Below are 21,677 nucleotides of genomic sequence, written 5' to 3' on the forward strand. Positions count from 1 at the left end.
CCATTCTTCCTCCATAAGGAACCATCTCGAGGCGAGCTTGAGCGCCTTCTGGCTCAAGCAACAGCCTCCACACGCCTTCGAATCCGGATTCAGGAATTGGTGATTGCACAAAATCGGACTTGGCTTTGAAGTGTCCTTTGTAGATATTAGTTCTATTGAGAAGAACTTGTGTCGGAGTTTCAATTGGATAACCGGCTCCGATGGACAATACCGCCTTTATCCTGCTCGTCTCAGTGCAGTCTTCTCTCACTAACCCTAACTCAGGGAAACTCTCTTTCATGATCAACAGCAATCTCTCGATTCCGCCAAGAAACAATGAGTAGAATGAAACCCTAACTGTGGAACCCTGCCTTGTTACGACGAGGCCGATGAGCAAATCTCTGCTCACTTCTGGAGCAATGTACTGCCAGCGGTGAACCAGTTGAGTCGCGTTCTGTTCTAGCGTTCTTTCAATATTGAAAACAGTGACTGTTTTCGGAACATCCACCAGTTGCACTTTCCAAGCAGTAATTACACCAAAACTGGCGCCCCCTCCGCCTCTGATGGCCCAGAACAGATCTTCACCCATTGATTTTCTGTCGATGATTCTGTTGGAATAAGGAAATTAATTGATTGGAGAACAAGAAGGTAAGAGATGAAATTATGTCAAGAATATTGAAGGAAATCAATTAAAGATTATGGTAAATCAAGTTGAGGAAATATTTATGGAATTAGAATATATTTCCATGTACAGCTAGAAGTAGAGTCTATATATAGTCGTGTAACTATAGAGATAATAGAACACAAGTCATTCACAATGTAGTCCATAAAGCTTTTCCCGTCTTTTACCTTCTGCATTTGTATTTTATTTTCCGCATTATATTTTCAACATGGTATCAGAGCAGCTAACGATCCTTCGTTAGTTTGTTCAAAACCAAAAAAAAAAACTTTTCAATCGGGGTTCTTGAACCCAAAAATCAAAAAAAAAAACTTAGCACCAAATATCAGTAGCTATTCGTGAAGGAATCACTGTTATATTCCTACAATTCACAAAGTTCTCCCCTCCATATTTTTGTTCAAGAAATTGAGAGAAAGAAGAAAACAATTTAAAGTTCCTATCAAGTTTTAGGAGAAATGGGACTGCCAAGATGAAGAACGTCGGGCAGCGGCTGCCCGAACTGATCCGGACAGCATAATTAGAAAAGTTGTCTCTTCTTATCATAATTAAAATGTCCGACTCTATTTATTAAGTAAAAAAGTTGTCTCTTCTATTATAATTAAAATGTTCAACTAATATACTTTCCTTTACATACTCATATTTTTATTTTTTGAAATACCCCACTTGGATTGAGTAATTCCTATTTTGGTAAGATATAACACAATTATTTTTTCTCCATTCCTCTATTAGTATTTTTTTTGTATATTTTATTTTTATTCTACTTAACTCCACCTAAAATCAATTGTGATGGGACAAAGGAAGTACTTTTTTTAACTCCACCTAAACTCTGACGTTATTCAGAAAAAAAATGTCATTTTGAATAAGATATAGGGATTCCTAATTGTATCCTGATATTTTGTAATTGTATCAATATTATTCTAATTTTTCAACCTATCGGTTTTATCTTCTTGTCCAAATCATTTTATTTGCAATTACAAACCACTAAATAATTTTCTAAATCACGATACAATTTTACAGAGACTTAGTTGTCCTTTATCTTCTTGTCCAAATCATTTTATGTTTGAATATTGAAACTTGGTAGTGGGGTGTTTGCCTTTGCGTTATCATTAAAGCCCACTTCTATTAGACAGATGCCACTTAGTTGTTGTGTTCATTTTTGGTCATAGTTTAGTGCAAAATTATTGGTGTCAACTACCAATTTCGATAATGGTACTCCCTTCGTCTTTTTATTTTCAGTCCATTTTATGTTGGACATGGATTTTAAGAAAGGTAAAGGAAAATAGATTGAGAAAGTTCGTGGAATATGAGTTCAATTTTTATATATTTATTGCATAATAAAATGTGAGTGGAACGAGTTAGTAGAATACATGACTATACTATTTACGATAAAAAGTGAAAGTGAACAATAAAGAAGTGACCGACCAAAAATGGCAAAAGTGGAAAAAAATTGGTGTGTGGGTTGGAAGGAGTAGTAGGCATATATAAAAAATTTACTTCTATTTACCTTTTAGAGATTAATCCAAGATTTAAAGTTATTAGTAGGGTTGTGTTAGTGTGCTAACTAATTTACAGTAATAACTAATAACTTTCAATTCTGTGTATCAGAATTATCAGCACAAAGATATAATTATATCAATACAACATGTAAATTTAAATATCAACACAAAAACATAAGTTATCAACACAAGAAGATTGATAAATTTATGTCTTTGTATTGATATTTTTAACATACAAAATTGATATTTAATTATTAATTATTACTATAAAAAATTAGGATTCGATCACTTAGTATCAACTATTCTAGGTCCTTAATTACTGAAATCAGTTGCCAATGAAATCAGCATATCCTAATTTATTGATAATGAATTTGCTATCGTGTCAATGACTCAATATGGTGGTTTGGGTCTTAAATGAATTCTTCCTGGAATTTCATGAAATGGGTTTATAATGACTAGAGTTGCCAAATGGGCTGGGCCGACCCAGCCCAGCCCGGTTTATAATGACTAGAGATGTCAATGACTCAATATGGTGGTTTGGATAGTGTTGTCAGATTTATTTGCATATGATGTAATGTTGATTTATTAGAAATCGTTATTTAAATAATAAATGCCCATGTAAAATATGATATACACGTTGGAAAATAAATCTTCTAATGATAATTTTGCGATTGTTGCCAAAATCGAACAATATTTTTCACGTGTTTTTGACGCGGGCCGGAGACAGGCCTAGATGAAAATCATATATGCGAGAGAGCGGATGTGTTGTTTTATTTGTGAATCTTTTCTTCCCCACAATTAGTTCAAAGGCGGAATGCTCTGTTCGTTCCGAAAGAAATTCATAGGATCAACCAGAGTCTTAATCCGAACAAGACGATCGAAATTGTTCTTGAAATATCTCTTCCCCCAAACACTAGCCTTTTCATAACTAGTCACCCCTTCAACTTCGTTGACTCCGAGATCGAGATCTCTGTAGTTGAGATACGCTTCCCTCGGATTCCTCGAAACATAAGGAGTCAGATACTTGTCCACTCTCCTACTCCACCCTACATACTTGTCAGAATCTCGATTCTCGTCTTCTCCCCAGAAAACCACCTGCAGCATCTTGTACAAGTTGCCAGCTCTGTGCGGAAACGGAATGGCGGATTCTGATATCTCCGCCATTCTTCCACCGTAAGGATTCATCATGAACAGCACAGATTCAGCTTCATCTTCGAAGAAACGCCTCCACAGCCCTTCCAAGCCAGAATCAGGAATCGGTTGTTTCACATAATTCGATTTTCCTTTGAGGGGCCTTCTCGTGCTGGGATCAGTTCTGTTGAGCAGAACTTCCTTCGGAGTTTCAATGGGGACACCTGATATAAACACCATCGCTTGTATCCAGCTCGTTTCTCTGCAGTCTTCTCTCACTAACCCTAACTCAGGGAAACTCTTTTCCATGATTACGAGCAACCTTTCGATCGGGCCAAGAAACAACGAGTAAAACGAAGCATCAACCGTCATCCCGTTCTTGGATTGCGTGGAGTTCGTCCTGGATAACACGATCCCGATGAAAAGATCTTTTTCCAGCTTCGGAGCCACGTGTTGCCAGCGGTGAATGATTCCAGTCGCGTTCTGTTCCAGCGTTCTGCTCACTCTGAAAACAGTGACTGTTTCTGGGAAGTCAACTAATTCCACCTTCCAGTCAACGATCACGCCGAAGCTGGCCCCACCACCGCCTCTGATGGCCCAGAACAGATCCTCACCCATTGATTTTCTATCCAGGATTCGGCCGTTGACGTCGACTATTCTTGCATCTATCACGTGGTCAGCAGCGAGGCCGTATTTTCTCATCATTGGCCCGTAGCCTCCGCCGCTGAAGTGCCCGCCGATCCCCACGGTCGGGCAAAGCCCGGCCGGGAAGCCCAGAACCGGACTTTTCTCTGCGATCGCGTAGTATAAAGAACCGATGGTTGCGCCTACTCCAACCCAAGCGGTTTTGCGGTCGACATCGACCGTTACTTGACTAAATTTGATCAAATCAACGATCACGAACGGGGCTCGGGATATGTAAGATAGTCCCTCGAAGTCGTGGCCCCCGCTTCGAGTTCTGATCTGAAGGCCGGTATGTTTGGCGCAGTGGATGAGTGGTGGGATTTGTGATTCGTGTTGAGGAGTGATGATTGCGATCGGTTTTGATGTGGAATTTGTGGCGAATCTTGGATTTTGGATGGTTATTTGTAGGGCTGAGGAATATGTAGAGTTGATTGGGGTGTAGATGTCGTTGGAAATGGAAGGGTAGTTGTTGAATTTTTTGGATAGACATTCGAGAAAATTATCAGTAGAAGATGAAGCTTGTGACCGTGAAATGAGGGCAATAAGCATGAAATTGAGAATGAGAATGCTCAGAGCTTTCATGATTATTTGTTGGTGGAGTTACTAATGTTGTCAATGTATGTTCAATTTATAGGTTTTAATTATTGTCAATTTTGAATTATTGTGATTGTTGCACTAGATTGAAGAAAATATTACTAGAGTGTTTTCTTTTCTTGATCAGTGCTTGTGGAAATAATGAGTAACAATGTAAAGTATATACTCCATTTACTCTTTTAGTCTTCTATATATCCAAGTAGTGGCGAGGACTTATTGCAAAATGGGTCTGTTAGTAATATTTAGCGATGCAATCCATGAGATATCAATACATTTTAATGGTATTAGTTGAGATTGTGTTGTCGGGAATCAAAATTAAAATATTGTTAGTTGAAATAAATAAATAAATTAGAAAAAAGAAAATGTATTAGAGAGATACTTCCCCATTAATTGGCATTGTTTGACTTGACACGAGTTTTAATTAAGAAATAAAGTGGAAAGTGAGTGAAAAAGTTTGTGGAACGTGAGTCTTACTTTTATACTACATATTAATTTTATAATAATAATAAAATGTGAGTAGAATGAGTTAGTGGAATGCAAAGTTCATTATAAAAAATAATGAAAAGAAAGAATGTCAACTAATTGGAGATGGACGAAAAAGAAAACTGATATCAATTAATGGGGGTCGGAAGGAAGGAACATAAAAATAAGGGACAAATTTGTTTGAATTGTAAGTAAGTAGATATATGGAGAGAAATTTATAAAAATTAGAATGATATTTATTTTATGAATAAACTAAAATAAAGAAAATAGAACTACGACCGATTAAGTTAAGGATAACACAACTTGACTTGTCAACCGATGGATATTTTATATTGGAGCATGGCGTACGCGCTGATGCATTATTGCCTACTTCTAATGTTCTTTTCTGAAAAATTGTTTTCATTATAACTTTAACACTCTTCCACTCTTTTTTATTCCATTATTTTGAAAGGTATTTCAGCTGTCCTATTCATTGTTCTTTTTCTATAAAGTAATTGTAAATTTCAAACTGTCCCTTTCTTTCATTTTTTAAAAGGTCATGTTTTTATGGGGCTCATTATTCTAATATTTGATTTCGTCTTATATTTATAGAATTATTTATTGTGGAAACGTACTACATTCCTAAGTAATTTAACTACATTAAAAATATAAAAATTTTATTGTTTATGGGGGTTTCGAACGTGAAATGCTGAATATATAAAATTACCACTTTTGCAATTAAATTAACTACATTAACAAAATATGAATTTTTTAAATGAGATTTCGAACCCGGAAATTGAATTTATCCTTCAACAAAAAACATTCACTACAAATCTTCATGGTCCAATTACTAAAAATGTTTCTCACAATGAGAAGCATTTTCATCATCACATCATTCGCAATAAATGTCTAACTAAATATCACAAGAATATTATACTATCTGTGTTTGAATGTGATAAATGGATTTGCGTAAAAGTGTTAACAGCATATCTGAACTAAATGCAGAAAATTTATTAGTTACTATATATAATGAACCCTAATTTATAATTGAAAATTTATTAACGAAAAACAATAAACAGAAAAATAGAAAAGAAGTGAACTGAATATATGGGTCTAAGAGCATCCAGAACTAGCCCAAGCCCTTGTATTTTCTTTTAAATATTATTGCTTCTTTTTTTAAGATACCCTCCACAATCGATTGTCGTCCTAGTGAAAATGAGGCCACAAGTGTTGTTTTTTAATTTTTTTCAAGATCAGGCATCCTTCGCCAAATCCAGTGATTTTTTTTTTGTTTTTTTCTTGTTGGTTCGTAGCTACCTCAAGCACTTCATATTTTAAAATTCAAGCCACAAATTTGTGTATATTTTTATGGAATTGGGGGTGGTTATTTTCATGAACAAATCCTGCATTGTTACAACAGATTACCATAAAAATAATTATTAAAATCATTTTTCCCCTACAAATTGCAGCAACACATCAAATAGTACAAACGGTGACATATTTTTACTTTATTTATTATGTTACTCATGGCATATTTATGGCGGAATCAAACACATTTAATTCTCAACGTAAGAGAAATGGTGGGATACTTTGCTCGTTCCTGAAGAAATTCTTGGGATCAACCAGTGCTTTAACCTTAACAAGACGATCAAAATTGTTCTTGAAATATTTCTTCCCCCAAACGCTGGCTTGCGCGTAGCTCGTCTTCCCTTGAACGTTGTTGACTCCGAGGTCGAGATCTCTAGCATTGATATACGCCTCCCTCGGATTCCTCGAAACATAAGGAGTCAAGTAACTCTCGAGCCTTCTGATCCAGCTTATGTAATTTCCCGAATCTCGATTCTCGTCTTCTCTCCAGTTTGCCAGCTGCAAGATCTCGTACAAGTTTCCAACTCTGTGAGGAAACGGAATGGCGGAGTCAGAAATCTCCGCCATTCTTCCTCCATACGGAACCATCTCGAGGCGAGCTTGAGCGCCTTCTGGCTCGAGCAACAGCCTCCACACGCCTTCGAATCCGGATTCAGGAATTGGTGATTGCACAAAATCAGACTTGGCTTTGAAGTATCCTTTGTAGATATTAGTTCTATTGAGAAGAACTTGTGTCGGAGTTTCAATAGGATAACCAGCTCCGATGGACAATACCGCCTTTATCCAGCTCGTCTCAGTGCAGTCTTCTCTCACTAACCCTAACTCAGGGAAACTCTCTTTCATGATCAACAGCAATCTATCGACTCCGCCCAGAAACAATGAGTAGAATGAAACCCTAACTGTGGAACCCTGCCTTGTTACGACGAGGCCGATGAGCAAATCTCTGCTCACTTCTGGAGCAATGTACTGCCAGCGGTGAACCAGTTGAGTCGCGTTCTGTTCTAGCGTTCTGTCAATATTAAAAACAGTGACTGTTTTCGGAACATCCACCAGTTGCACTTTCCAAGCAGTAATTACACCAAAACTGGCGCCCCCTCCGCCTCTGATGGCCCAGAACAGATCTTCACCCATTGATTTTCTGTCGATGATTCTACCGTTCACGTCGACTATTCTTGCATCAACGACGTTGTCTGCGGCGAGCCCATATTTTCTAGGCATTAGGCCGATGCCACCACCGCTGATTTGCCCGCCAAGGCCAACGGTAGCGCAGTTCCCACTGGGAAACCCTAGAACCGGGCTTTTCTCAGCTATCCTGTAATATAAAGAACCGATGGTTGCACCGGCGCCAACCCACGCAGTTTTTGCCGCGACATCAACTCTGGTATCACTGAGTTTGAACAAATCTATGATCACAAACGGGACCGGTGATAGATAAGAGAGTCCCTCGAAGTCATGACCCCCGCTTCGAGTTCTGATCTGTATGTCAGTCTTTTTGGCACAGTATATGACCGGCGGGATTTGGGATTCCTGCTCTGGTGTGATGATCACTTGCGGTTTTGGAGTAGAATCTGATGCAAATCTCAGATTGTGGATGGAGAAGTTCAAGATTAATGAGTAAGAAGAGTTGATTTGCGTGTGAACTTGGTTGGAAATGGAAGAGTAGTCGGTAAATTGTTTGGACAAACATTCAAGAAAAATTTCAGTAGATGATGAAGTTTGTGAGAACGAGGTGATAGTAAGAAGAATCAAAGTAGTAGTAAAAATAGTGGAAGATTTCATGATTTCAAGAACGGAGTAGAAAACTAAAAAGTTTAGGTTTTAAATGGTTTGAGTAATTCTTGTCGCAATTAACCTCTCTTATAGATTCCCATAAATGGAGAATATGCTCAATAAATTAATGTAAATCCTTACAAAAATTAATAATACACCCCTACCATGGGTAGTCCGGCCAACTATCCTACGTGATCTTTTCTAAAAGAGTTGTCATTTTGCAAGGAATCACATCATTTCGGTCAGCTTCAATAAATGTGCTGTTGAAAAGAGAAGTTAGCAGAGCCCAATTCCGAGTTAAATTCCAACAAATTGATAAGTCAAATTCCTCGTCTTTAATATTAATCAAAGATTTATCGCAGACTATTGGAAACTTTAGATAAACGAGAGTTAGATATTTCCGTGTTGCAATTCTTGAATCTTGACCATTGACCTAGATAGATATTTGCTAACTAGGCTATCGACTTTGATCTTTTATAATTTTGGCAACGAGGCATAACTATTTTTGTGCAAGTCAAGAAGTGTACTAAGCTAATTAATAAGCTGGCTTCTATTCTTTTCAGGATTAATCTTATTTTCTTATTTTTCTATCTTGGAATATTAGTTCATCTTCTATCTTTGATGAGTTTTTCAATCAAATAGGCCTCATTTTAAATTGATTAGTTAGTCATCTCAAACTAATTCCCTTTATTTCATCTTAAGTGACATATTTTCCATTTTGGAATATCACGCTTAAATGACACTTATATATCTCTCTATACTTTTTTCTCACTCTTACTTTATCTTCTATCCACTTAACTCACAAAACAACACTACATAAAATCTCGTGCTGAAAAGTTAATGCTCCACTTAAGGTAGGACTAAGGGAATATATATTTGCCTTTGAATAATAGCATAACTAGACATGATGATGGAGGTTAAAGGTTTAGGGTTTTGTATAATTTCTTAGAACTCACGTTTGTGAGAATAACTTATTGGGCTGTTTTTAAGGTTAAATTGTTTTTTAGATTAAAATTCACAAATCATCTTAGTGGGCTGTTTTTCCGTACTCATTCTTATATGAAGTACTATATTCTCCTAGTTGTCAATATCGTCTCATCATCATTCACAACATTTCATCTTTTCAGGCTAACAACACTTTTAACACAACATCTAATTCAAAGATATTACAATTTACAAAAACCTAAAACAAATTAAATCTTCATTATTACAATATGCATGGGAACAAACGGTTATTAATACACTTATTCATAATCAAACAATAACATATATAAAGAGACGCATGCAATCAAACCTGTATGCATGCTAAGAGTTGATTCATTTATCCTAGATAGAACAACGACGGAACGCTTTGTTCATTCTTGAAGAAATTCTGCGGATCAACCACTGTCTTAACCCGAACAAGACGATCGAAATTATCCTTGAAATACTTCTTAACCCGAACGCTCGCTTGCGCATAGCTCGTCCTCCCATTAGGGTTATTAACTCCGATGTCGAGATCTCTGTAGTTTAGGTATGCAGCTCTAGGAGAGCTCGAAACGTAAGGAGCAAAGTAACTATACAATCTCCTCATCCAATCTAAGTAGCTGCTCGAATCTTGATTCTCACTTTCGTCCCAATACACCAAATGCTGGATTTTGTACAAGTTTCCAACCCTATGAGGAAACGGAGTGGCAGAGGCCGGAATCTCGTCCATCCTCCCTCCGTAAGGGCTAAAGATGAGAACCGACTAGTCAGCCTCCGCCTCGTACATCCGCCTCCACACACCTTCGAGCCCGGATTCTGGAATAGGCTTCTCCACGTAGTCAGACTTCGCCTTGTAGTATCTCACTGCAGGTTGAGTTCTGTTGAGTAGAATCTCCGGTGCATCGATTGGGAAACCGGCGAAGGTTAAGATGGATTGGATCCAGCTCATCTCGGTGCAGTCTTCTCTCACTAGCCCTAATTCAGGGAAGCTCTCTTGCATCAACAGAAGCAATTTTTCGATTTCTCCGAGGTAGAGTGAGTTGAATGTAGCTCGAATCGTCTTGTTCCTTCCTTGTGCGCCGGAGCTCACATTCTCCGGAACTAGGATGATTCTAATGAACAAATCTTTGTCGAATTCGGGTGCGATGGATTGCCATCTGTGGACTAGTTGAGTCGCGTTTTGCTCGAGTGTTCGGCCGATGTTGAAAAAGGTGACCTTTTCTGGAACATCCACAAGTTGTACCTTCCAGCCAGTGATCACGCCGAAGCTGGCGCCTCCGCCACCTCTGATGGCCCAAAACAGATCCTCGCCCATTGATTCCATGTCGAGGATTCTACCGTTGACGTCGATTATTCTGGCATCGATGACCTGATCCGACGACAAGCCGTATTTTCGCATCAACGTCCCGTAGCCTCCTCCACTAAAATGCCCGCCGATGCCTATCGTCGTGCAAACTCCTGCAGGAAACCCTAGGACCGGGCTTTTCTGTGCGACCGCATAGTAAAGAGAACCGGTGGTTGAACCGGACCCAACCCACGCGGTTTTCTCAACTTCGTCAACTGTGATTTCACTGAGATTGATCAAATCAAGGATCACGAACGGGACTTGGGCGACGTACGATAGTCCCTCGTAGTCATGGCCCCCGCTTCGGGTTCTGATCTGCAAGCCAGTGGCCTTGGCGCAGTATATGACGGGAGGGATTTGAGATTCGTTTTCCGGTTGGACTATTACAAGGGGCTTTGGAGTGGAATCGGAGGCGAATCTTAGACTTTGGATGGAGAATCTAAGGATGAGTTGGTAGGGGTGTAAACGTTGCTTGAAATCAAAGAATAGTTGTTGAATTGTTGGGTTAGACATTCAACAAAATCTTGGTCAGCTGAAGCTGCGAGTGAGAATAATGAGATTTGGAGAAGAAGAGTGATTATGTTTGGAATCTTCATCATTGAGATATTATGGTGAATTTGTGATTTTGGGAGTATCCATCTTAATGTATTTATAGGAAAAAAATAGTATGCGAAAGTGTGAATTCAATACGTTAGATTTTGAAGTATTGTTCACTTTGTAGATTAATCAAGGCCACATTAATTTAGTGTGAATGTCATTCTTTTGCATTAGTTCTTCAAAGTTGAAAGTTTCTTGTAAGAGCGAAAGAAAGATACATCTTTTGACATTATCTTTTGATTTGTTCACTGATTCAGCTTGAATGCGAAAAAAAACCGCTAATCAAAAGTCCAAATAACACAATTGGCAAGGATAAGGGTATGTTTAATATTTTTTTTCTTTTCTGTATCACATTAGGTTATACATAAGCAAATAGATATGTTAAATTAGTAATCGCATTCCAATAAATTTCAACGGAATAATTAGTAAAAATTATTATGTGCTAATCTTTGACCAATAAATGCATGTCATCAGCACCATATGATTTTTTTTCCATGGTTTTATCTCATACTAATATATAATTAGACTCAATATCCGATTTTGATATTAAGAATTTAATTAATATAATTAACACTTATTAATAATAAAGTTAGACTAGAAAAACTATTATAATTGAAGATTATTAAATTTTAATGTAATAATATATCCAATCAAATTTGAACCGCCTACCAAAAGTCAAACGGTAGGAATTAACTTGGGAAAATATATGAATTAATACTGCAATTTCTTCTCAAGATATTAAATTATTCGTATAGTTCATCAATCATTTATGTAAAAATGAATTATTGTCAAGTCGTTTGTGACTGAAATGTGTTAATCTTTATTAAACTAGTATCAATTATTACTAGGTCAGGAGTTAGGATCGTAACCACAAGGCACAAATTAGAGTTGAACTTCCAGAAGATGGATATGTTAGCTTAGCATCAAAGGATTATCCTTTCTCAACGCCGGCGTTTAGTATCTTCTTCGCATTTATTATAAGGGAAAAAAGACAACAAATGTAACAAAATTGTGATAAATTATTAAAATAAATAAACAGTCAAAACACCATATGCAGTTATATTATGGGGACAGGGAAAGTTTTTACCATAGAGAAGCTTAACATATGAAAATATTTTTCTTTACAAAGAATAATTTAATATATTATATACTCATTATAAAAGAGCCTTATATAAAAAAATTTGGTTTGCCTATTAAATACCTATTTTTATTTATTTGAAGGACAATGATATATTACCTATATAAAAAAAATAGACAAAATTTTACCATTTTCGGTCATCCACCAAATTAGGTCATTTCTAAACATAGAAATATAGAAAGGTTTAAACAAATATTGACCTCATACATCATTCTAAATGTAGACCCCACAATACACTAACACTACTTCCACCACATTTTTCTCATTCTCTCTTATTTTACCAATTGCGCATTAAACCGTGTCATTTACAACTTTATCTATTATTTGTCGACGGATGTAATATAAGTAATACCTATTTTTATTTATTTAAAGGAGACTAGCACTGGCAGTGCTCCCAAACTGGTGCTTGGTGAAACCCGACTCTTTTGTAGTGCTATTACGTCATTACAAGATATACATATGTATCCAATTATGAGAAGGGGGAGATAGAGCCACGACAAAAAGACATGACCAGAGAGACTGAGATGTACGGAGATATCACATGTAGATTTCCAGAATACCAAGACAAGAGAGGAGATTTGGGGAAGGGCAATTGAGAATGATATGAGTAAAATAAAAATAAATTGTTTCAATTGTAAAAAATACCTCAATTAAACATTATACATTCACCATAGGCCAAATTTATAGTACATTCCAAATGAGAAATAATCTTCTACGACTCTTAATTAAATAACAAGGCAAGTACCAATACATTATATGGTTTTATGAAGTCCACGGCGGAATACTTTGCGATACCAATGGCGGACTAGTATGGTTTATGAAGTCCATCCTCATTATACGATACCAATGGCGGAATACTTTGCTCATTTCTGAAGAAATTTGTGGGGTCAAATTTAGTCTTAACACAAACCAGTCTTTTAAAATTATTCTTAAAATATTTGTGCCCCCAAACACTAGCTTGATCGTAACTTGTATTCCCAACTTCGTTGTTCCTTCCGATATCAAGATCTTTGTAGTTGAAGTAAGCCGCCCTAGGATTCCGGGTGACGTAGCGCGCCATGAAGCCGTAAAGCCGTCTGATCCCATCAAGATGCGCTTGTGATTCTGATTCATTGCTCCAAATCGCGCCGTAATGGATCATGAATATATTCCCCTTCCGATGAGGAAACGGCGTTTCCTCATCAGATAAGGAGTTCATGACTCCACCGTACGGACTGAACTGCAAGCTATGCCCTTCTTCTTCTAGAAGGAAGTTCCATATCTCTCTCAGACCGCTCACCGGGATCGGAGAGCTCACGTAGTCGGATTTTCCTTTGAAGTAGGCGGAGCCGAAGCCGCCCTCCGGCGTCCGGTCCAGTAAAACGTCCACCGTCCGATTCTCAATTCTCGCGAAGAAAAGAGCTGATTCAACCCAGCTCATCTCGATGCAGTCTGATTTACTCAATCCCAGTTCCGGAAACTGTTCTTCCATTATAGCCAGAAGATCGCGGGTCCCACCTAGGTAAAGCGTGACGAACAATGCCATGATCGTACGGTTTCCGGTCTCCGGGCTGTGGGCCGGAGCAATAAAAAGTCTGATGAGAAGATTCTCGTCGACCTTGTTGGCGATGTATTGCCATTTATGGACTAGCTCCGTCGCGTTTTCCTCCAACGTTCGTGTAACGTTGAAGATGTAGAAATTATGGTATTAAATATGCCCGGTCAATGGATTTTGACCAAATAATAAATGTGACGATGCATTTAATTTTGTGAAATTAAATGACATAGCGTCGATCTACATTTTACGTGGATAAATGTAGTATATTCACTTTCTCAAATCCGATTTCCGGTGAGTGAGAAATAGTGGATTAAAGTTGGGCATAATTAGCTTTTATTAAAGCTTGGAGTTGGAGCTTAGGGAATAATTAACTAGTGTTAATTATCCCACATTGGAGGATTAACACATCTTTTAATGTGTATAAATTAAGTGACTTTATGTTACTTAATAATTATTGTGGACCAAGATGGGTGAAAGAGCCCACACGCGCGTGCCGCCGCCGCCGCCCGCCCGAGCCCGTGCTCGCGCTCGCGGGCCTCGGGCCCGATCCCGATCTCGGACTTGGATCTTGGTCTTTGGGTGGTCTTTGGGCTTGGGGCTTGGCCCAAACTATTCTTTTTGGACCACCGCCGAGTCAGCAATCCAAGTGGCTTGACACGTCGTCAAGCGAGGCACAGTCACGGCTGCCACGTGAGAAATCCACACGCTCCACACACGGATGGCACACTCCTGCCACATGCTCGTAACCGTCGGCGGTTACAAATCTGCCATGATGAGCCTTCATGGCTGTTGACCCACAGCAGTGGACTGAGCCTATAAATAGGCTAGCCACTCCATGCATTAGCAACTACATCATTCACAAGCATTACAGCATAAGCTTTTTCCCTCTCTGCATTGTCTTTCTGTCGAAGCTCTGCCCTCTCCTACATCGAGTGTTGTGGCTTTCGGGCCTCACACGAATGTTGGGGCCTTCGGGTCTCATGCGAGTGCTAGTCCCTTCGGGGATAGTACGTTCATGGCGGGCTCTATGACTAACGTGAATGGTGGGGGCTCTATGCCCAACCACGTTGTTGGCTCCTTCGGGGGCAACGGAATTGGTTCCTTCCAAGGACCAACTGCGGCACCTTTGGCACCAAGTATGATGCCACCGGCCGAGAAACCACCTAAGTTTGGAGGATCTAACTTCAAGAGGTGGTACCAAAAGATGTTGTTCTACTTGACAACATTGGGCGTCGCCAACTTCCTCACGGAGAACGAGCCGCCCGCGCCAAGCGACCAAGAGACTAGGCTCGAAGTCATGGCGGACTATGAGGCTTGGAGAAAAGGGGATTATCTATGTAAAAACTTTATTTTAAGTGCATTAGATGATAGCCTCTATAATGTATACTCCAATGTAACCACATCTAAACAAATGTGGGAAAGCCTAGAGAAGAAATATAGCATAGACAATGCTGCAGGGACTGAACAGGTTGTAGCATCCAAGTTTATGGACTACAAGATGGTCGACTCTCGACCAATCATGGAGCAAGTCCAAGAGCTCCAAATGATTATCCACTCCTTAGTGGCTGAAGGGATGACCTTGCCCGATAAGTTCCTAAGGTGCACGATCATTGACAAGCTCCCTCCAAGTTGGAAGGACTTCAAGAGTTATCTCAAGCACAAGCGAAAGCAGATGACCCTTGAAGACTTGATCGTGAAGTTGCGCATTGAGGCCGACGTGCGCAAAAGTGATCAAAAGGCTAAGGGCTTCACCCCAAATGAAGCCAAAGCCAACCTGTTGGAGCGGGGCGGTCCCTCCAACAAACGCCCTCGCCCAAACCGTCCAAACGACAAAGGGAAGGGAAAGCAGCCTTCAAAGAAGTTTGAAGGCGACTGCTACAAATGTGGCAAACCGGGCCACTTTGCCAAAGACTGCCGCAGCAAGAAGAAGAAGCCGGCAGCCCACGTCGTTGAGAAGGAGTCTGAAATCCTCGGCGTTGGCAACGTGATTCTCATGATGACGTCTGGCCTCACAATCACTTTGAAGGATGTGCTGCATGTCCCGGACATCCGCAAGAACCTAGTGTCAGGATCAATACTAGTTAATAAGGGGTTTAAACTTGTATTTGAGTCTGATAGGTTTGTCTTGTATAAGTTTGGAAAATCCCTCGGAAAAGGTTATGTAACCGATGGGCTTTTCAAGCTTAGTGTAGCAACTCGCAGTGTTGCAAAGCCATTGGCTAATAATAATAAAGCATCTACTTCCTCTTATTTGACCGAGTCTTCAAATTTGTGGCATTGTAGATTGGGACATGTAAATTCAAAAGCCATTAAAAGATTAGTAAATTTAGACTTACTAAAGGCTAATGAATTGGATATCCAAGATAAATGTGAAATTTGTCTTGAAGCAAAAATGACTAAGTTGCCGTTTCACTCGGTTGAACGAAGCACAAAACCCCTTGAATTAATTCACACGGATGTATGTGATTTAAAGATGGTGCAAACAAGAGGTGGTAAAAAGTACTTTATCACTTTCATAGATGATTGCACAAGGTATTGCTACATTTATCTTTTAAGAAGTAAAGATGAAGCAATAGAAGCGTTCAAAAATTATAAGAACGAGGTTGGGAATCAACTTGGTTGTAAAATCAAAATGATTCGAAGCGATAGAGGAGGCGAATATGTAGCCCCGTTTGAGGAGTTATGCAACGCAAGTGGTATAATTCATCAAACAACTGCTCCATATTCACCACAATCTAATGGTGTTGCAGAACGCAAAAATCGAACTCTAAAAGAGATGATGAATGCACTGCTTCTAACTTCAGGATTACCACATAACATGTGGGGGGAAGCTGTTTTGACAGCCAACTATATCTTGAATAAGATCCCTCTCAAAGGAAAAGATGTCACTCCTTATGAGTTGTGGAAGGGAAGGAAGCCATCCTACAAATACCTCAAAGTGTGGGGGTGTTTGGCAAAGGTGATGGTTCCTCCGCCCAAAGAAGTTACAATCGGACCTAAGACGGTTGATTGCATCTTCATTGAGTATGCACTTAACAGTAGTGCATATCGATTTGTTATTCACAAGTCTGAAATATCGACTATCACAGTAGGAACAACAATTGAGTCGAGGAATGCTGTATTTCTCAAAAATACATTTCCTTGCAAAGACAAGGAAAATGTCTCAACCAATTCTGAGACAAGAATTGAAGAAGCCACTAGTTCTAAACAAGTGGAAGAAGAAGCCACTAGTTCTAAATCAGCAGATGCGGAACCTGAATCGCGCAAGCGTGCAAGGCCCGATCCAAAAGATACAGTACTAAGACGTGGTAATAGAGTCAGAACACCAAAAACTTTTGGTCCTGACTACATTGCTTTCATGTTGGATGAAGAACCAACATCGATAAAAGTAGCCTTTGCTGGCCCAGACGGGCTGCATTGGAGAGAAGCTGTTCAAAGCGAAATTGATTCAATTTTGCTAAACCACACATGGGTGTTGGTTGATTTGCCCGAAGGTGCTAAACCTTTAGGATGCAAATGGGTTCTTAAAAGAAAGTTTAAGGCCGATGGAACAGTTGATAAGTATAAAGCCCGATTAGTAGTAAAGGGTTTTAAACAAAAGGAAGGACATGACTTCTTCGATACCTATTCACCTGTAACAAGGATTACATCTATACGAGTGCTTCTCGCTATTGCTGCATTGCACAATCTTGAGATTCATCAAATGGATGTAAAGACCGCGTTTCTAAATGGTGAACTAGAAGATGAAATCTATATGGAACAACCCGAAGGGTTTGTAGTACCTGGACAAGAGAAAAAGGTATGCAAGCTCGTAAAGTCCCTATATGGATTGAAACAAGCGCCATTGCAATGGCACTTGAAGTTTGATAATGTGATGTTATCAAATGGGTTTAAAATCAACGAGTGCGACAAATGTGTCTACATCAAGAGCACTAATAACGGTCATGTTATAGTGTGTCTCTACGTTGATGATATGTTAATCTTGGGTAGCAACACTCAAGTAATTAACGATACAAAGGCCATGTTAAAGAGAAACTTTGACATGAAAGACATGGGTCTAGCCGATGTAATTCTTGGAATGAAGATTCTAAGAACGAATGATGGAATCATCTTAACACAATCACATTATGTTGAGAAGATATTGAATAAATTCAAAGCCTATGATGGCGCGCCGGTTAAGACTCCAATTGAACTCGACGTTCACTTGAGCAAAAACAAAGGCGAGCCCGTTGCACAAGAAGAGTATGCACGGGTCATCGGGTGCATTATGTACTTGACTAATTGCACTCGACCTGACATTGCTTGTGCCGTGAACAAGTTGAGTCGTTACACGAGCAATCCAAGCAAAGAGCATTGGAGAGCTCTTGTGAGGGTTTTGAGATATTTAAAACACACTCAAAATCTTGGGCTACACTTCTCGAGATACCCCCCGGTACTTGAAGGGTACTGTGATGCCAATTGGATATCCGATAATAGAGACTCACTTTCAACAAGTGGATATGTCTTTACTATTGGGGGTGGTGTTGTATCGTGGAAATCCACAAAACAGACCTGTATAGCCCGATCAACAATGGAATCGGAGTTCATTGCCTTGGATAAGGCTGGTGAGGAAGCCGAGTGGCTTAAGAACTTCCTTGAAGACATTCCATGTTGGTCTAAGCCAGTGCCACCAGTGCTGATCCACTGCGATAGCCAAGCAGCTATTGGAAGGGCAAACAATGGCTTCTATAACGGTAAGTCTCGACATATACGTCGACGACAGGGGTGATTACAATTGACTATGTGAAGTCAATAGATAATCTAGCGGATCCGCTAACCAAAGGGTTAAACCGTGATCAAATGAATAAGTTGCTAGAGGGAATGGGTTTGAAATCCACAAACTAAAGAATTATCATAGTGGTAACCCAACCATGATGACTGGAGATCCCAAGAACTTGGTTCAAAGGGACAACTAAGCTATGAGAGTTCATGAGAAACACTCAACTATATCTATTCCCTAGAGAGCAATAGAGTGTTGGAGAGCTTGCCTAGTGGTAAAGGCTAAGTCTATGACTTTTAATGGTTCTTAAGGATCTCATAGAGATGGAATTCTCAAAGAGACCAAGTATGGCAATGTACTTGACTAAGAATCACCTATGTAAGTGCGAAGTGTGGTCGCTTCATAAAAAATGCACTTATGAATCCAAAGTGGTGTCCAAGACCGCAATGGACACAAAACGTGAGAACGGATGAGGTTGAGGTGTTTAAGCGTTAACACCATTGTCTCGGTGCACGCCGTGGGGGATTAGTTCAAAGCATCGCGCTACTAAGCCGCCTGTGTATCCGATGGTGTCGACTATGGAGGGTTCAAAGTCAACAACTACCTATCCTTATGCTTATATACCTCTCGAGGGTTGAGCTTGTGTCTGCATGCATATGCATTCGGCTATTTCCACTCATGTGGGGGATTGTAGAAATCATGGTATTAAATATGCCCGGTCAATGGATTTTGACCAAATAATAAATGTGACGAGACATTTAATTTTGTGAAATTAAATGACATAGCGTCGATCTACATTTTACGTAGATAAATGTAGTATATTCACTTTCTCAAATCCGATTTCCGGTGAGTGAGAAATAGTGGATTAAAGTTGGGCATAATTAGCTTTTATTAAAGTTTGGAGTTGGAGCTTAGGGAATAATTAACTAGTGTTAATTATCCCGCATTGGAGGATTAACACATCTTTTAATGTGTATAAATTAAGTGACTTTATGTTACTTAATAATTATAGTAGACCAAGATGGGTGAAAGAGCCCACACGCGCGCACACGCGCGCGCCGCCGCCGCCCGCCCGTGCTCGTGCTCGCGCTCGCGGGCCGCGGGCCCGATCCCGATCTCGATCTCGATCTTGATCTTGGACTTGGATCTTGGATCTTGGATCTTGGCAATTGGTCTTTGGGTGGTCTTTGGGCTTGGGGCTTGGCCCAAACTATTCTTTTTGGACCACCGCCGAGTCAGCAATCCAAGTGGCTTGACACGTCGTCAAGCGAGGCATAGTCACGGCAGTGGACTGAGCCTATAAATAGGCTAGCCACTCCATGCATTACACTACATCATTCACAAGCATTACAGCATAAGCTCTCTCCCTCTCTGCATTGTCTTTCTGTCGAAGCTCTGCCCTCTCCTACATCCAGTTCGCCGGAGCTCTACTGATTGCGGTGCTGCATCAATAGTGACTTAGCCGTTTTACCTTTGGGGACGACACGCCAAACCGAAGAGCACTACCGGGGCGTATCTCGTCTTGCGGGAAGAGGCCTCCTCGACTCGGCTCAAACATTATTCACGGTTACTGTTTCGTTTTTACATTTGTAATCTCATTCTAGTTCAGTTTCCTCTTTTGTATTCCTTCTTTTGGGTTGTATTACGCTCGGCTTTTATCTCTTGTAATCCCCAGAAACCAACAGAAGACAGTTACGGTTTCTGGGATGGAGACCAGCGTCACCGTGAATTCTAGAACAATCCCGAAGCTGGTGCCTCCGCCGCCTCTGATTGCCCAGAACAGATCCTCTCCCATGCTTTTCCGGTCCAGGATTTCTCCGTCGGCGTTGATGACCTTAGCGTCGACGATGTGGTCGAGGGCGAGGCCGTGCTTGCGCGATATCATGCCGTAGCCGCCGCCGGTGAAGTGGCCGCCGACGCCGACGGTGGGGCAAGCGCCGGCGGGGAGAGCAAGAGTCCTGCTTTTGAGGGAGATTGTGTGGTAGAGTTGGCCGAGCGTTGCGCCGACCTCCACGCGCGCGGTTTTCGCCTTCACGTCGACCGTTACTGAACGGAAGTTTCTCATGTCGACGATTAGGAAAGGCGCCGACTCAGAGGCGTAGGAAAGGCCTTCATAGTCGTGGCCGCCGCTCTTGACTCTGATCTGGAGGCCGAGAATGCGGGAACAGCGGACTGCGGCCTGGATTTCTGACGCGTGGAATGGCGTGACGATGAGGTCGGGTTTCTCCGGGGAGGTGAAACCTGTCCGGAGATTTTGTGCTAGTAAAAGATATGAGTATGTTGCATTTTGAGGAGTGTAGATTATATCAGTTGCTGAATTAGAGAGTTGGAATTCATGGATTATGCATTCGAGAAAACCGTGGTAGCCATGATTGTTGGATGAAGAAGCTCCGAAGAGGAAGACGAGGTTTGTTAAAATCAAGATGACGAGTGTAGTAGTACAATCCATTTCTAGGTTTTTGCTATAATTGTTTGTTTTTCTTCTCCTGTATTTATAAACACACCATTAAATGACCTATATTTGACCGATTGCAGAGTTTTAAAAATTATTTGAATTTATTAAACATAGTGGTTGAAACGTGACATCTATTTATTAAAATTTTAAAATAATAAAAATGAAATGAAATGTGTATTAATAACCTTCTAAATAAGAAAATATATAAAACATTTAATTAAAGCCTTAATGGTGTAAATTTTAAACATATAGTGTGTCAATTACATTAGCTTGCACCCGGAGTAGGATTACCTACTATTATATAAATGGCATACCTAACTGCAATATAATACTTATACAGAGTGTTATATATTAGTACGTATATCTAAATGTAATATAATATAGGGATATTGGCCCATAATAGAATTTTCAAAGAGTTTTCTCCACAAACTTTCAATTTGGTAAATAATATCACGAACTTTATCCGAGTTTGTTACTCCATTTTTCATCAACAAAAAAATTTAGCTATATTAATGGATAAAAGAATAATTTTGGAAGGTGTGCTTCAAGAAAAACTATCTTCAAAGATTGAAGCACTTGAGGCTCTAGAAGTTGTTGTCAATAAATTGCGAAAAAAATATGTATCATGATATTATTTGCTAGAATATGGGACATTTAATCACGGACGGATGGATTACATATCATTTTAGGTCCTCTTTCCGTGTATGCCCGAAAATG

General features: G+C 39.7%; 3 protein-coding genes and 1 pseudogene across 3 annotated transcripts; all 4 read right to left on the bottom strand.

Annotated features, from left to right (window-relative positions):
* Positions 1 to 2,709: 2,709 nt before the first annotated feature.
* LOC121769695 (berberine bridge enzyme-like 8) lies at positions 2,710 to 4,769 on the bottom strand. Its single transcript, XM_042166430.1, has one exon. The coding sequence runs from the start codon at positions 4,549 to 4,551 to the stop codon at positions 2,953 to 2,955; it is 1,599 nt and encodes a 532-aa protein (XP_042022364.1). The 5' UTR covers positions 4,552 to 4,769; the 3' UTR covers positions 2,710 to 2,952.
* A 1,677-nt stretch (positions 4,770 to 6,446) lies between these two features.
* LOC121769696 (berberine bridge enzyme-like 18) lies at positions 6,447 to 8,208 on the bottom strand. The gene has a single exon (XM_042166431.1). It carries the CDS (start codon positions 8,170 to 8,172, stop codon positions 6,589 to 6,591), a length of 1,584 nt encoding a protein of 527 aa, XP_042022365.1. The 5' UTR covers positions 8,173 to 8,208; the 3' UTR covers positions 6,447 to 6,588.
* A 1,044-nt stretch (positions 8,209 to 9,252) lies between these two features.
* Positions 9,253 to 11,070, bottom strand: LOC121770900 (annotated as a pseudogene).
* Positions 11,071 to 13,014: 1,944 nt separating this feature from the next.
* On the bottom strand, positions 13,015 to 20,954 carry LOC121771926 (berberine bridge enzyme-like 18). The gene is made up of 2 exons (XM_042168829.1): positions 20,195 to 20,954; positions 13,015 to 13,880 (listed from the first exon to the last, which is right to left on the bottom strand). The coding sequence occupies exons 1-2, from the start codon at positions 20,952 to 20,954 to the stop codon at positions 13,015 to 13,017; spliced, it is 1,626 nt and encodes a 541-aa protein (XP_042024763.1).
* Positions 20,955 to 21,677: the final 723 nt, after the last annotated feature.

Source organism: Salvia splendens, chromosome 16 (genome assembly GCF_004379255.2).
Source record: "Salvia splendens isolate huo1 chromosome 16, SspV2, whole genome shotgun sequence".
NCBI classification, from domain to species: Eukaryota; Viridiplantae; Streptophyta; class Magnoliopsida; order Lamiales; family Lamiaceae; genus Salvia; species Salvia splendens.